Source organism: Papio anubis, chromosome 6 (genome assembly GCF_008728515.1).
Source record: "Papio anubis isolate 15944 chromosome 6, Panubis1.0, whole genome shotgun sequence".
Lineage (NCBI taxonomy): Eukaryota > Metazoa > Chordata > Mammalia > Primates > Cercopithecidae > Papio > Papio anubis.
Genome location: NC_044981.1, coordinates 154,833,426 through 154,849,704, shown reverse-complemented (window position 1 = coordinate 154,849,704; position 16,279 = coordinate 154,833,426). Strand labels below are relative to the sequence as shown.

The 16,279-nt window shown below is 38.2% G+C and overlaps 1 protein-coding gene across 13 annotated transcripts in view; it reads left to right on the top strand.

The window, feature by feature from the left end:
- AFG1L (AFG1 like ATPase) overlaps window positions 1-16,279 on the top strand; it is a 250,446-nt gene that overhangs the window by 171,484 nt on the left and 62,683 nt on the right. For 12 of the 13 annotated variants that reach the window (XM_017958426.3, XM_017958427.3, XM_021938035.2 and 9 more), the window contains 2 exons: window positions 6,400-6,470; window positions 6,727-6,827. In XM_017958426.3, coding sequence (XP_017813915.2) covers window positions 6,400-6,470; window positions 6,727-6,827 — 172 coding nt within the window. Of the gene's footprint in view, window positions 1-6,399; window positions 6,471-6,726; window positions 6,828-8,875; window positions 9,086-16,279 lie in introns of those variants that run through there. The other variant, XM_021938040.2, reaches the window with a different exon arrangement.

Here is a 16,279-nt window from a genome sequence, read left to right as displayed (position 1 = left end):
ATTAAATATTTTCTGTTTGCCTGAAATCTGGTACTATTTTTATACTCCTCCCAGCTGTACATGAGAGTGTTGTTTGAGGTAACCTAACAGGAGGAGATTGACAGGAACATGAACAAGAACTGATTCACATGTTAGGAGGGTGACACAGCCCAACTCCAAGGGGACAGATACTCCTGTGCTAAGGACCCTTGCAGAGCTCATTGTATGTATCTCTTCACCTGGCTGTGTATTTCTTTCTTTTTCTTTTTTTTTTTTGAGACGGAGTCTCGCTCTGTCACCCAGGCTGGAGTGCAGTGGCGCGATGTCTGCTCACTGCAAGCTCCGCCTCCCGGGTTCATGCCGTTCTCCTGCCTCAACCTCCCCAGCAGCTGGGACTACAGGTGCCCGCCACCATGCCCGGCTAATTTTTCTGTGTTTTTAGTAGAGACGGGGTTTCACTGTGTTAGCCAGGATGGTCTCGATCTCCTGACCTCGTGATCCGCCCACCTCGGCCTCCCAAAGTGCTGGGATTACAGGCGTGAGCCACCATGACCAGCGTATTTATTTCTTTTAAGATATCCTTTGTAATAAACTATTAAACAGGAATCTTGGTCAACCAGAATCTTGGTCAACCACAACGAGGGAGAAATGATGAGGACATGCTGACAGAATCATTTCAACTCTTCTCAATTGATCATCTTCCTAAAAGGTGACTAAGTGTAATGTGGTGAATGTGAGTGAATCTTTCTTGAGGGTGAGATTTGAAACCTCTGGAAATAATTAATGAGAACACCAAATTCTCAACTTTCAGAACTATAATGAAGGCAGAGACACTGTAAAAGACTGAATTAAATACCGCTGGCCCCAGGACTGGACCTGATCATATTTCTTGGACTAAACCTCTGATGCAAATCTGTTTTGATCAATACTATTGGATCTCCCATCACCCTGAGATAGTATAGGGCCATAGAAATGAAATTCAGACTGTTTCATTTAAATTGATGTTCCATCATGTTCTTCTTTTTTAGTTTTATTTTTTATTTTTGGACACTGTTGCCCAGGCTGGAGTGCAGTGGCATGATCTTGGCTCACTACAACCTCCCCCTCCCGGGTTCAAGTGATTCTCCTGCCTCAGCCTTCCGAGTAGCTGGGATTACAGGTGCCTGCCACCATGCCCGGTTAAGTTTTTGTATTTTTAGTAGAGATGGGGTTTCACTATGTTGGCCAGGCTGGTCTTGAACTCCTGACCTCGTGATCTGCCCACCTCGGCCTCCCAAATCCATCATGTTCTTATTAAAAATTTGAAAACATGTTGCCTCCTATTTACACCAGAGGATACTTGGACAAGAAATATAATTATGGTACCATGTTTTCTTCTTGCCTTCTTGCTTCATTCCAAAACTTGCTTACTCTTCTCTTTTCATATTCCCAAGTTCCTCTGGAGTCATTATACAGAACAGAGCATACTGGGAAAGCATTATGTTTAAAAGTCTCTAAGGATGCAGTGTCCATTGATGGATGAATGGATAAATTGTGGTCTGTATACACAATGAAATCAATGGAATATAATTCAACCTTAAAAAAGGAGATCCTGCAATTTCCAACAACATGGATAAAACTGGAGGACATTATATTAAGTAAAATAACTAGATACAGACAGATACTACAAGATCTCACTTATAAATGGAATCTTCTAAAAAAAAGTCAAATAATTAGAAACAGAGAAATCAAATATGTAGAAATAGAATAGAGTAGTCATTACCAGGGATGGGGGGTTGAGTGAGGAGAAGGGGAATAGATGAGGAGAGGCAGGTCTCTTTTGGTAGCAAGTTGCAATTACAAAGGATGACTAAGTCTAAAGATCAAATATACAGCATGAGGACTGTAGTTGAAAATAGTGTATTGTACGCTGGAAATTTGCTAAAAGAAGATTTTAGGTGCTCTTACCACCCCCAACCCCTCACACACAAAAGGTAACTGTGAGATGATGGATGTGTCCATTTGTTTGACTGTAGTGATAATTTCACTGTGTGTATCAAAACATCATGTAGTACACCTTAACATATACAACAAAAACGTTTAAAATATTTTTTTAAACGAATATCCGTTTTCCTTGCTTGGGATAGTTTATCTTTTTCCTTCTCTCTGCCAATTTGGATAGAAGAATGGCATCTTATTATTTTACTTCGCAGTTGTTATTACTAGTAAAAAAAAAAAAAAAAAGAATGATTTTACATATGCTTCTTGTCCACTGAGCTATCTTTTTTTTTTTTTTTTTTTTTGAGATGGAATCTTGCTCTCTCGCCCAGGCTGGGGGGCAGTGGCACAATCTCCCTCCCTCCCTCCCTCCCTTCTTCTTCTTTTTCTTTTTCTTTTCTTTTTTTTTGGAGACACGGTCTCCCTCTGTAGCCCAGGCTAGAGTGCAGTGGCATGACCTTGGCTCACTGCAACCTCCACCTCCCAGGTTCAAGGATTCTCGTGCCTCAGCCTCCTGAGTAGCTGGGATCACAGGCATGCACTGCCATGCCAGCTAATTTTTGTATTTTTTGTAGAGATAAAGTTTTGCCATGTCGGCCAGGCTGGTCTCCAACTCCTGGCCTCAAGTAATCTGATCACCTCCGCCTCCCAGAGTGCCAGGATTACAGGCATGAGTCACCATGCCTAGATTATACCAATAAAATTTTTTATTTTGCATTTTGTAACTTCTGAGTAACTATAATAGAATTCTTATAAGACACTGTTATAATAAAAATAATTTTGTGATATTTCACATGTAATTTCACTATATAGAAAATCAGGTATTGTAATTTTACAGGTGACTTAGGAGAGGTGACCTGACTGAAGTTCAGTGAGTCACATTTTGATATTATAGTATATACGAGACCACAGAGTAAAAAAGAAATCACCACTGAGGGAGTTTGTAAGGAATTATTTATTCACCAAATATGCTTTTGGAGGCCTGTGTTCTTTCTTGGTTGTTTTTCAGAATTCAGTTTTCCCCCTATGTTGTGTAACGTGCCTGTGCTAAGGAAAGATTAACTTTCTAAATGACAGCAGACCATACCGAGTGGGTGGTGTTGCTCTGTTTTCGCTATGTTCCTTAAAAAGCAGCTCACTTTTTTTTTTTTGGAGATGGAGTTTTGCTCTTGTTGTCCAAGCTGGAGTGCAATGGCATGATCTTGGCTCATGCAACCTCCGCCTCAGGGGTTCAAGCGATTCTCCTGCCTCAGCCTCCTGAGTAGCTGGGATTGCAGGCGCATGCCACCACATCCGGCTAATTTTTTGTATTTTTAGTAGAGACGGGGTTTCACCATGTTAGCCAGGCTGGTCTCAAACCCCTGACCTCAGGTGATTCGCCAACCTCAGCCTTCCAAAGTGCCACGATTACAGGCGTGAGCCATCATGCCCGACCAGCTCACTTTTTAAAAATATATATTTTATTTTAAGTTCTGGGGTGCATGTGTAGGATGTGCAGATTTGTTACATAGGTAAGTGTGTGCCATGGTGTTTGCTGCACCGATCAACCCATCACTTAGATATTAAGCCCCACATGCATTAGCTATTTATCCTGATGCTCTTCCCTCCTCCCCCCTGCTCCTGACAGGCCCTGGTGTGTGTTGTTCCCCTCCATGTGTCCATGTGTTCTCATTGTTCAGCTTCCACTTATGAGTGAGAACATGTGGTGTTTGGTTTTCTGTTCATGTGTTAGTTTGCTGAGGATAATGGCTTCCAACTCCATCCATGTCCCTGCAAAGGATGTGATCTTGTTCCTTTCATGGCTGCATAGTACTGCATATGTATATGTACCACATTTTGTTTATCCAGTCCATCATTGATGGGCATTTGGGTTGATTCCCTGTCTTTGCTGTTGTGAATAGTGCTGCAATAAATATACGTGTGCATTTATCTTTATCCCATAATAGAATGATTTATATTCCTTTGGGTATATATCCAGTAATGGGATGGCTGGGTCAAATGGTATTTCTGGTTCTAGATCCTTGAGGAATCACCATACTGTCTTCCACAATGGTTGAGCTAATTTACATTCCCACCAACAATGTAAAAGCGTTCTTATTTCTCCACAGCCTCACCAGCATCTGTTGTTTCTTGACTTTTTAATAATCACCATTCTAACTGGCATGAGATGTTATCTCATTGTGGTTTTGATTTGCATTTCTCTAATGACCAGTGGTGCTGAGCTTTTTTTCATATGTCCGTTGGCCGCATGAATGTCTTCTTTTGAGAAGTGTCTGTTCATGTCCTTTGCTCACTTGTTGATGGGATTGTTTGTTTTCTTTTTTCTTATAAATTTGTTTAAGATCCTTGTAGATTCTGGATATTAGCCCTTTGTCAGATTGGTAGATTACAAAATTTTCTCCCGTTCTGTAGGTTGTTTTTTCACTCTGATGATAGTTTCTTTTCCTGTGCAGAAGCTCTTTAGTTTAATTAGATCCCATGTGTCAATTTTTGCTTTCACTGCAATTGCTTTTGGTGATTTCATCATAAAATCTTTGCCCATGCCTATGTCCTGAATGATATTGCCTAGATTTTCTTCTAGGATTTTTATGGTTTTGGGTTTTACATTTAAGTCTTTAATCTATCTTGAGTTAATTTTTATATAAGGTGTAGGGAAGGGGTAAAACCAGTTTTGATTTTCTGCGCATGGCTAGCCAGTTTTCCCAGCAACATTTATTAAACAGGAAATCCTTTTCCCATTGCTTGTTTTTGTCAGGTTTGTCAAAGATCAGATGGTTGTAGATGTGTGGTCTTATTTGTGAGGTCTCTATTCTGTTCCATTGTTCTATGTGTCTGTATTGGTACCAGTACCATGCTGTTTTGGTTACTGTAGCCTTGTAGTATAGTTTGAAGTTCACTAGCATGATACCTCCAGCTTTGTTCTTTTTGTTAAGATTGTCTTGGCTATATGGGCTCAAAAAGTAGCTCACTTTTAAGCTTTTTTTTTTTTTTTTTTCTTTTTTTGCTTGTATACACCAAAGGTGGTGTTGGTTCCAAATGAATTCTCAAGAATAATATCTAAACAGACATGTGCTTGGCATGGGCATTGACATTTACATTGGTTTGTGTGATTTCTTTTACCTTTAAGATTGCTTCTGTTTCTAAAATTACTTTCTATAGTGTCATTTCATTATTTTAATACCACTCTATTTGAATATGATACCAGACCTCATGGAAGTCAAATAGCATTTCTCCTGCAAAGTTGGCTATTGCGAATGATGTTTTTAACGTCCTTTGAGGTAGAGTGGTTATTACCTGGAATGTGACAATTTCAATCTTTCATAATAGCTATGTGCTTTGTTGCATTTTAAAGACATTTGCTCTAGAACAGTTGAAGAATTAGGTGCTTGTGTGTTAAAAATTATCTCAAGGGAGAAGTTGTTTAGTTTAAGCTTAATCTAAATAAAAGATAACCTGTCATACTAATTTTTAATAAGGCTTTAGTAAGATGGATGTCCAGAATTTAGCTTAATTGCTTCCACTACAACGTAAGAGTGATTTGTGTGTCAAAATTAAGCATGTTGGCAGGTCATCCTGTAAAAGTTTGTATGTGGAGTTGAAGTAAACTTACATTTTTACTTGAAGCTCTTTTTAACAGTTTATTTCTTCTGCCAGTTATTTTATTGACTGTTAACTTACCACCCCTCTTAAAAAAAAAAAAGGTGAGAGGAAAAAGGCCACAGCATCATCACATTTATATATGAGTTCCCTAAACCATATGGTGATTTCTAATTAGAATACAAAAGATTCTGTGATGAGACTAACTTCATAGTAGCTGTAACAGTGGGCATCACAGAAGGAGAGAGTTTTCTTCAGTTTCCAACAAGGAGACTTTTGAGAGAAACTGTGTGGTCTATAATTGTCCTTATACTAGAAGTCTGACAAAGTTATTGATGTGCAGATCAAGTTGGTATTTCGAAGGTAGTAATTTAATTCTGGAGGTTTGATCCTCTCAGTCAGTGGCTTGACTTGATTTTTTTTAAATGCAGCTTCAATATTTAATTTCACATGTACCCTCTCAGTAGAGATTTCAAAGGATACTTTGCTGGATGCTTGACTGCCTTGTCTATTTGCTCTTGTTTTGCATGCAAGAGAGAGCCAGAAGCTTTCTTCTCATTGTGTACACATGGTATTAATGGATTTACTCTGCCTGTATCGTCTCATTACTGGAAACAGCTAGAAGCACAGAAGTCTTTCAGTGTATGCAAATAAGGCAGAATCATCTACCTGAGAGTTAATATTCTCTGCTTTTAAGTGTATTCTAAATCTAATGTTTGTATTTAGAGCATAACATCCTGTTCTTTTTTTTTTTTTATGGGCAAAAAGCTAAGCAGACTCAGGCAGCTGTTTGATGTTGGCTTCAAGTGTTATTAATTTCATATTCTATTATTCTTTTCACTGTAGCACAAGTGAAGCTGATGTGGAGGCTGTCATGGATAAGTTGTTTGATGAGCTGGCTCAGAAACAAAATGATTGTACGTAAGTTAATTTCTCTTGAAAGAGAATACATTTAGAACACAATGCCCAATCTCCACTGACCAATTAATAAGTTCCATTGCTGTATATGGGTTGATGCCACGCTCAAGTGGCAGTCATTGTATCAGCATTTTGTCTAATTTATGTGTTGAATCATGTGCTATTATTCATCAAGCTATGCATTTCCTATCTGTAAGAGATGAATTTTATAGTAATTATCCAGACAAGATTGAGTCTTTGTTCATGTTCCCATAGTAACTAGACCAAGGATTCTAAAAGTGCAAGGCAGAGAGCTGCGCCTGAATAAAGCCTGTGGAACCATTGCCGACTGCACATTTGAAGAGCTGTGTGAGAGAGTAAGTATCCAGGCACGTCCAGACTCACTGGCCTTTTCACATGTTAAAATACTTCATGTTTTCCTCTCTGCCCGTTTCAGATTTTAAAATACCATTCACAGAGTCAGAACCGATTTAAAAGTCTCATTAAGGGAAATACTCATCTATATTTGCCATGTGCTTTTTATAGATATTGGCACAAAATTTGCACTTAGAAGGGCTCTAATGCAAAATTAGAAATGCAGAGAGAACTGTCAACTGTTGCTAGAAGCAAAAATAAAATCCGTTTTGGGGCTGTTTTGTAAAAGTCAAACATAAGAGATTTTGGAAAAATATTTGAGGTGAGAGTTAGTGTGTGGGAAAAAGGAAGATGAAATAATGCTAGCATGATCCAAGGAAGCATCACATAAAATAATTTCCACCCCTTGTACTCATTGCCCATCTATTATTGCCATAACATCGGACCTACCAGGGCCAGGGTCAAAGAAGGTGAATTTCTGTAACTGTGACATTTATATTATATAATAAATAATATGTTCAACAGAGAAAAAATGTTTACCAGTATATGCATACATTCATATAACTGAGAAAGATCTTGACTGCAGATTCATTATAGATATGAATTCTGCCTTAAAAAATCTGGAATTCTCAGTACTCAATGGATATTCAATGTATTGATTGCAAATCTTGAGGAAAACATATTCAAATTAGATAGAATTTTAAGCTTAATTTCTCGATGGACATGCTTAATTTATCATTCTAGCTGGTCTCTGATTTATCTTGACTTTTAGGTAACTAAAGAACAGTTGCTTTTCAGTAAGGGAAAAGACAAAATACATATACCTGCGGCCATTTTATGAGTGCTTTTCTTAAAAGCTAGTGACAGCCGGGCGCGGTGGCTCCCGCCGGTAATCACGAGGTCAGGAGATTGAGACGATGCTGGCTAACACGGTGAAACCCCGTCTCTACAAAATATACAAAAAATTAGCCGGGCGTGGTGGCGGCGCCTGTAGTCCCAGCTGCTGGGGAGGCTGAGGCAGGAGAATGGCGTGAACCCGGGCGGCGGAGCTTGCAGTGAGCCGAGATCACGCCACTGCACTGCAGCCTGGGCGATAGAGCGAGAGTCCATCTCAAAAAAGCAATTATTTAGCACTTCAGAACCAGTGAAGTTTAGGATCAATGAGGATCCTCCGATAGGTTGGTAATGTTGATTTCTGTTAGTGAAAGTCATTCTGGGTGATATGGACCTTTCAGATCTCTCCTGGATCAATCTTTAAGGTCCTGATAACCTAACATCTCCTGACAAAATTCTATTAAGGCTCCCACTTAGGTTTGACTTATTTTGCAAGAAAAAATCAACTTGAGAAGAATCTTGTATATCCAAAAGATGAAGCTCCTCCACTCTCTGCAGAAGAGGACCCAGTGGGGAACGGGAAAAGACAGGCCTGTTGAATCTTGGGGGAGGAAGGCAAAGATGGTCTCTTTTGGAACAGACACTGAGTTTTATCTGCATTTTAAAAATATGCTCATTGTTTTAGGAGTCTTAGTAACAGGAAAAGGCCACTTATCAGGGACCAAAATCTCCATTTTATTTACTATCCAGGGGTGATGGGTAAGAAGACTGATTGAGACTTTATCTTGAAAAATGAAATAGCGCTTATAAAAATAAATCGTTTTGTCTTATTTGACAAAAATATGGATTACAATAGCAACTACAAACTAAACTCTTAGATTAAACAATGAACAAGTGCAGCGACATGATCATGGCTCACTACAGCCTTGACCTCCTGGGCTCAGGCAATCCTCCCACCACAGTCTCCCTGGTAGGTGGGACTACAGGCACACAACGCCATGCCTGGCTAGTTTTTAAAAAAAGTTTTTGTAGAGGTGGGGGTCTTACCATGTTGTCCAGGCTGTTCTCAAATTCCTGACCTCAAGAGATCCACCCACCTCAGCCTTCCAAAGTGCTGGGATTACAGATGTGAGCTACCATGACCAGCCTTGTTAATTATTTTCTTTTGAAGTTTTTGTGATGTTATTATTTGCTGATTTTTTTTTTCTTCTCCAAGTTGGCCAGATCTTCTTTTGTCAGTGAGTTTGCATGGACAGGTTTGCCCTTTATCTAGACTGTAATTGTGCGGTGTTTATTACATTACGCAAGCACTGAATGACCTGCAAAAGGCATTGACGTGGTAAGTGGGGTTAGATCCTAGTGTTAAGCTATGAGGGATGTTTGAGTAAGGGCTAAGTTTTTAAGTAACTAGTTATATAAAATATATAAAATAGTTATATATTTATATAAAATATATAAAATAGTTATATATTTATATAAAATATATAAAATAGTTGTGACTATTTTCTTGTTATGATGATCTTGCATTGCTTTGCAAACTTGTAACTGCAATTCAGATATTGATTTCTTGCATGAAGAGGACAATTGAAAGCCCTCAACTTCAGATGTAACCTAAAACTCTTAATGAATTATAATGATCTTATGAGCCAGGCTAAATAATTGCCAAAAACCATTAAGTAAAGATAACAACACATCCAACCTAAGGTAAAGAAGCAGGCATCTGGTGTGTCTGGGAGAGTCCCAGCTTTGGATCATCTGTCCTAATTTTCTAGAAGGCTCTTGAAGGCTAAGACCTGCCCAATCACGTGATACCATCATGAAAAAGTCTTTGGCAAGAAGTAGATTGGTTAACAGTCCATAATGATTATTTTTGAGTCATGGCCCCTTCCAAGGAAAAAATAATACAGAAACTTACCTGTGTCTTGATAAGGTAAAAGAAGGTTTAGATTGGAAGCCCTTGACATATGCCATAAGTAAAATGAAAAAGCCAGGCACATTCTGCTGTTTGCACACCTCTTGCCTCACTGTTCCAAGCACAGTTCCTCAGATTTGGAATCCTGCAGGTTAACATCTAGCCTCTTGGTATCTCCTGGATTCTTTCTTTGTAAATTTATAATTCAGTACTGTCATGTTCAGCAGTCTGAGTTAGGAGAACCTGCAACACATACATAATAGTAATAACGAATATAGCCACCCATCAGGTATCATCCTTAGCGCTTTTATATATAAATTCATTTGATACTTACAATAGGTAAGCACTATTATTGTCCACATTTTATAGGTAGAGAATTTTAAACACCAAGATGTTAAGTTACCTTCCCAAGGTCATACAGCTAATGAGTGGTGTAGCCAGAGCTCTGACTTCTTGGTAGTTTGGGAGTCAGATTCTGTGCTTTTAATCACTACATTGTATCTGAAGATGTTCTGGACAAGTTCTTCCTCAATCTTTAATATACTCTGGACTCTACCTTAAAGTGTAATCATTTGGGAGGCTGAGGCAGGTGGATCACATGAGGTCAGAAGTTCAAGACCAGCCTGGACAATATGGCAAAACCCCATCTCTACTAAAAATACAGAAATTAGCCGGGCATGGTGGCGGGCATCTGTAATCCCAGCTACTCAGGAGGCTGAGACATGAGAATCGTTTGAACACAGGAGGTGGAGGTTGTGGCGAGCCAAGATCATGCCACTGCATTCCAGCCTGGGTGACAGAGACTCTGTCTCAATAAATAAATAAATAACAACAACAAAAATAAAGTGTAATCAGATAATTTGTGAATTTTCACATCTGAGCTAAGCTTTAAGAATTTTATGGAGCATGAAGCTGAATGGGGAACAGACATCCCCCAGTCCTGAGAGCCTCCCTCTGTGTTGAAAACCTTAGTACAGACCTGCCCAACTCATGTGTGTTGGCATACCCACTGGGAAGTCCAGCTACGAGCCCCTCTGCTCTTCTGAAGGCTGTACCTCCAGGGTTTGTGGCTCCAGGCAAGGGTCCCCAAGCCTTAGGCAGCCTTATCCCTTTGCCCATTAATAAAAATACTTTCTCTTCCTGCCATGACAAAGGTTGGGAAGTGCTGCTTTAGAGAAGCATGGGAGGTTTTGATTTGCATTTCTCTGATGGCCAGTGATGATGAGCATTTTTTCATGTGTCTGTTGGCTGTATGAATGTCTTCTTTTGAGAAATGTCTGTTCATATCCTTTGCCCACTTTTTGATGGGGTTGTTTGTTTTTTTCTTGTAAATTTGTTTGAGTTCTTTGTAGGTGCAAATCAAAACCACAATGAGATACCATCTTACACCAGTTAGAATGGCGATCATTAAAAAGTCAGGAAACAACAGGTCCTGGAGAGGATGTGGAGAAATAGGAACACTTTTACACTGTTGGTGGGATTGTAAACTAGTTCAACCATTATGGAAAACAGTGTGGCGATTCCTCAAGGATCTAGAACTAGATGTACCATATGACCCAGCCATCCCATTACTGGGTATATACCCAAAGGATTATAAATTATGCTGCTATAAAGACACATGCACACGTATGTTTATTGCAGCACTATTCACAATAGCAAAGACTTGGAATCAACCCAAATGTCCATCAGTGACAGACTGGATTAAGAAAATGTGGCACATATACACCATGGAATACTATGCAGCCATAAAAAAGGATGAGTTTGCGTCCTTTGTAGGGACATGGATGCAGCTGGAAACCATCATTCTTAGCAAACTATCACAAGAACAGAAAACCAAGCACCGCATGTTCTCACTCATAGGTGGGAACTGAACAATGAGATCACTTGGACTCAGGAAGGGGAACATCACACACCAGGGCCTATCATGGGGAGGGGGGAGGGGGGAGGGATTGCATTGGGAGTTATACCTGATGTAAATGACGAGTTGATGGGTGCAGCAGACCAACATGGCACAAGTATACATATGTAACAAACCTGCACGTTATGCACACGTACCCTACAACTTAAAGTATAATAATAATAAATAAATTAAAAAAAAAAAAAAAAAGAGAAGCGTGGGAGGGTGGAGGAGAATATGTTTGGGCGGTCTTTGTTCCCTGCCGTTCCCTCCATATCAGAGCTGTGGCAAATGAACATGAAGCAGATCCATCTCTGTGGACATGACATGAGCTTTCAGGTTTCCTTTCCTTACGTTGATACAGCTACTTGGTTTAATCCGAGGGTAGTGGAGGAGTCAGAAATACAGTTATTGAAGGCAGTGGTTCTCAAAATGTGGTTTATAGACCTCTAGGGGTCCCTGAGACCCTTTCAGGGGTCCTGGGAATCTAAACTCTCTGTAACACTTCTTGCCTTTTTTACTCTGGTAGTATTTACAGTAATGATCCAAAAGCACTGATGGGTGAAACTGCTAGCACCTTAGCAGGAATCAAGGCAGTAGCACCAAAAGATACTGTATTTTTCACTGATCATATGCTCGCAGTAAAAATAGATAAATAAATAAATAAATAACCCAGTTCCATTTGAAAATATCCTTAAAGAAGCAGTAACAATTATTTTGTTAAATCTCAACTTTGAGAACATGTCTTTTGAATATTCTTTGTGATGAAGTGAAAGTACATGTAATAAAACACTTCTGCTCTATATAAAATATGAAGGCTGTCCTGGGGAAAAGCACTTGTACAGTTGTTTGAGTTGCAAGCTGAACTAGCCACTGTTTTCACAGAATTCCATTTTTACTTGGAAGACTGAGTGACAGACAAACTATGGTTATTCAGATTTGGCAGACATTTTCTCACAATGTTTGACAGACATTTTCTTGAAAATGAATGAAATAAGACTGTCATTTCAAGGAAAACAACTGACAATATTTGTTGCCAGTGATAAAATTTGAGCAAACAAGTGAAAATTAGAATTTTGGAAAACTTGTTTCTGCCATCATGCGCTTGACAGCTTCCCAATTCTTAAACGTCTTTCAGATGAGATTGATGGTGATATTAACACATGCAATGTTTTGATAATTGTTTAATTAAATGTGTCAACATTTGGAAGATCTACATAACTCAATGAACCAATACTTTCCAATAACCAATGCATGCTCTTACAAAATAATACATGACAAAAGATCCACTTAAAGTGCAGGAAAGACTAATGGATTTTAATATAACAGAATTCAAAAAGTATACTGATACTGTTTCAGTTTCTACATTGCAACTAACAGTTTAAAAATGACCTCTTTTCAAGTTAAAATTTTTTAATAGATTCTATTTTTAGAACAGATTTGGGCTTAAAGAAAATCAAGACTCTAGTACAGTGAGTTTCCATATACTTCCTAATCTAGTTTCCCCTGTTAACATATTACATTCATATGGTATATCTGTTACAATTAATGAACCAATATTAATACATTATTAACTAAAGTCCATATTTTATTCAGATTTCCCTAGTTTTTACCTAATGTTCTTTTTCTGTTCCACAATACCACATTACCCTTAGCTATGTCTCCTTAGGCTTCTCTTGGCTATGGCAGTTTCTCACAGACTTTTTGTTATTGATGATCTTGACAGTTTTGAGTACTAGTTAGGTATTTGTGAAATGTCTCTCAATTGGGATTTATCTGACGTTTTCCTTATGATTAGACAGGAATGATGGTCTTGGGGGAACAGACCACAGAGATCAAGTACTACTTTGATCACATCATGTCAAGGATTCATACTGTCAACATGGCTTATAACTGTTGATGCTAATCTTCATCACACTTGTCTGAGATAATGTTTGTCAGGGTTTTTTTTTTTTTTTTTTTTGCCCTAAAGTTATTCTTTCTGCCCCTTTCCACAGTGTACTCTTTGGCAGTAACTTCTTGTTGAGTTTTCATGTAGCATCAAAGAATATCCACAATTATCTGATAAGGCTATTAAAATACATTTCCCTCTTTCAACTACATATCCATGTAAGGCTAAATTTTCTTAATATACTTCAACCGAAATAACTGAGTTGCGATAGATTGGATGTAAAAATGGATATGAGAATCCAGCTATTTTCTATTAATCCAGATATTAAAGAGATTTACAAAAATGTAAGACAATGCCATTCTTCTTAGTTATTTTCATTTCAAAAAATAGAAGTATTTTTCATAAAAATGTGATTTGTGTTAATTTGATGGGCTTAATGTAGTGGCTTTATAATTGTTACTTTAAATGAATTAATACATATTTTAAATTTTTCTCAGTTTTAATTTCTATTACAATAAACACTGGGAGAGATAACCCATATAAGCAAATGTTCCTTGGGTTCCTCAATAATTTTTAAAAGTATAAAGGAGTCCTGAAGCCAAAAAGTTTGAGAACTCCTTGCTTTAGGGTTAAACTTTCATGGACCAAAAATGAAAGAATCCTACCGAAAGAAAACAAGGAAAGCTGAATTCTAAAGCCTTAATGAGTAGACTGACTAGACCCAAATTTTCCTTATTGAGAAATGTAATTTTTACACCTGCAGAAAATTGTTTCCTTAACCAATAGCTGTACTCACAAGTAACTGTTTGCAAGAGCAGTTTGTTATTTGTATCTTAAAAATAATGACAGGTGGCCAGGTGTGTTTGCAAAAAGTCTAGGCAGAAAAATATATCAGTTGATGCATATGCATGGGTGTACGCATTGCTCACTATCAACTTCTTGTTTATTACCTTTCTTCTTTGGTATTTAGTACTCAAGAAATGAAAGTCCATCAGATAAGTGTATTGGCCTCCATTTTTCTATTAATCTTGATTATATCATATTAGTGTATATATCCTTAGACTTACAAGTGTACCACATAGTATCCCTTAGGGAGCTGTTAAGTGACATTTCCCTTCTCTTGCTCTTTTTATGCTTTATTTAGCTTTATTCCAAGTGAAACCACTGGTTGGGAGCTACTTCTGGTTTGTGTCCTGTCTTCGTTCACTCTCAGTAAATATGATACTAAAGGATGAATAGCTTTTATCTCTACTATTTGGCCAAGAGTCAAGGCTGATGGTGTTGAGATGCCAACAGTGGTAATTAGCATCAAGGAATAAGGGCATTAATCACCAGAGCTGAGGCAGCCCAGGAATATCCTTGGGCTTTTACCTTCCCAGCAGCAAAACCATTTTTGTAGCATTGCTGATCTGTGTGTGCTCATTTCCCACATTTCCTGACTTCTGGCCTTGCCATGTCCAAATAAGGCAGCCAACCAGCCTGGCCACAGCATAGTGACAGGGAGGACAGAAGTGAGATTGCAAAGATCTTAATAGAGAATGGGTCAGATTCTTGTAGGGGGGAATATGAATCCATTGTCACAAATGAGCCATTAGTTTTTTGTCTGTCTTTCCCCATCCACATTCCTAGTCAATCCTTAAACTACAGAGTCATAGTCTTGATGTTGCAAGGCACCTCAAGGGTCACCTTATCTAACCATTCAACCAACACTGAATCCTGCAAGACCCCAGGCCTTCACTTGCCTTGCAATGCCAAATTGGGGAATGCAGTTAAATATGTGAGAAGGAATATAAGACTTGTTAAGATAGGTGCAAAATTTTACCATACACACCTAGACCTAGCCTATTTCACGAGTCCTCAGAATGATAAAGGAAGTTTTTGGAATAAAATCCCATAATTGACTTGCAATTTGATTTTTTAAAGTAAGATGTACACAAGTAACTTCTTATATGAATTTATTTTGTTCTGATATTTTGTACATAAAAGAAAAAGTGAACTCTCTGTAAGACTGGAGATTGGACTGAGGGATCCATTTTTACTAATCGTTGATTGATTATATCTTCCAAAGAAATCACTGTATATCAGGTTAAAAGTTTTTTGTTTTTTTTTTTTTATATCTTACTATTTTAAAGGAGAAAAGAAATGTCTGAAAAAGAGGGTCTGGTTTAGAAATTTGAAAACTGTAGCCTCTTAGAATAATTGTGAACATTTCCATGATGAAAAGGGAGTAAAGAAGGATTAAAGGAATAAAGAGAACACCTTCCTCCTTTCTTTACTGGCACATTTTCTGTAATAGGACACATAGTGTGGCTGGACAATCCTGCCCAGCTTCTGTTCCCAAACTGAGACAAGAGCAGCTTCTTAGATGATGCTGCTCAGGGCTGCAGACTTTAAGCTCTGCAAGCCATGGGCTTCTCAGACTCAGCAGCCTGAAGCTCTTCTGAGGGAGAAAATGCGTTTTCATTTTCTGTGAATATATTTATGTCATGTTGTTAGCTGAAATGGTTCAAAAATATTGTCTCTCCTGTAATGGGGAGGAAATGCCCAAGGATTCCCAGAGGGTCTCAATGGAAGAGTAAGTGTGCCCAAAATTGTATACTTTCAATATGTTCTCCGTAATATTATTTTGAGGATCAGATCTAATAGTAGACACAAGTCCTCATGTTTGTTTTAAGGTCCCTTCTACTCTAGCAAAGTATGAGAAACTAATATTTAACATTTGTCTCAGTCTTTGAGAGGAATATGTCATTCATTTGCTGAGATAATAATTAAGAAGTGCAAAGATTAAGAAATATGAATTTAAATATATATGTATATTCTTTTTTTTTTTTTTTTTTTTTTGAGACAGGGTCTTGTTCTTTTGCCCAGACTGGAGTTCAGTGGTGTGATCACTGCTCACTGCAACCTCAACCTCCCAGGC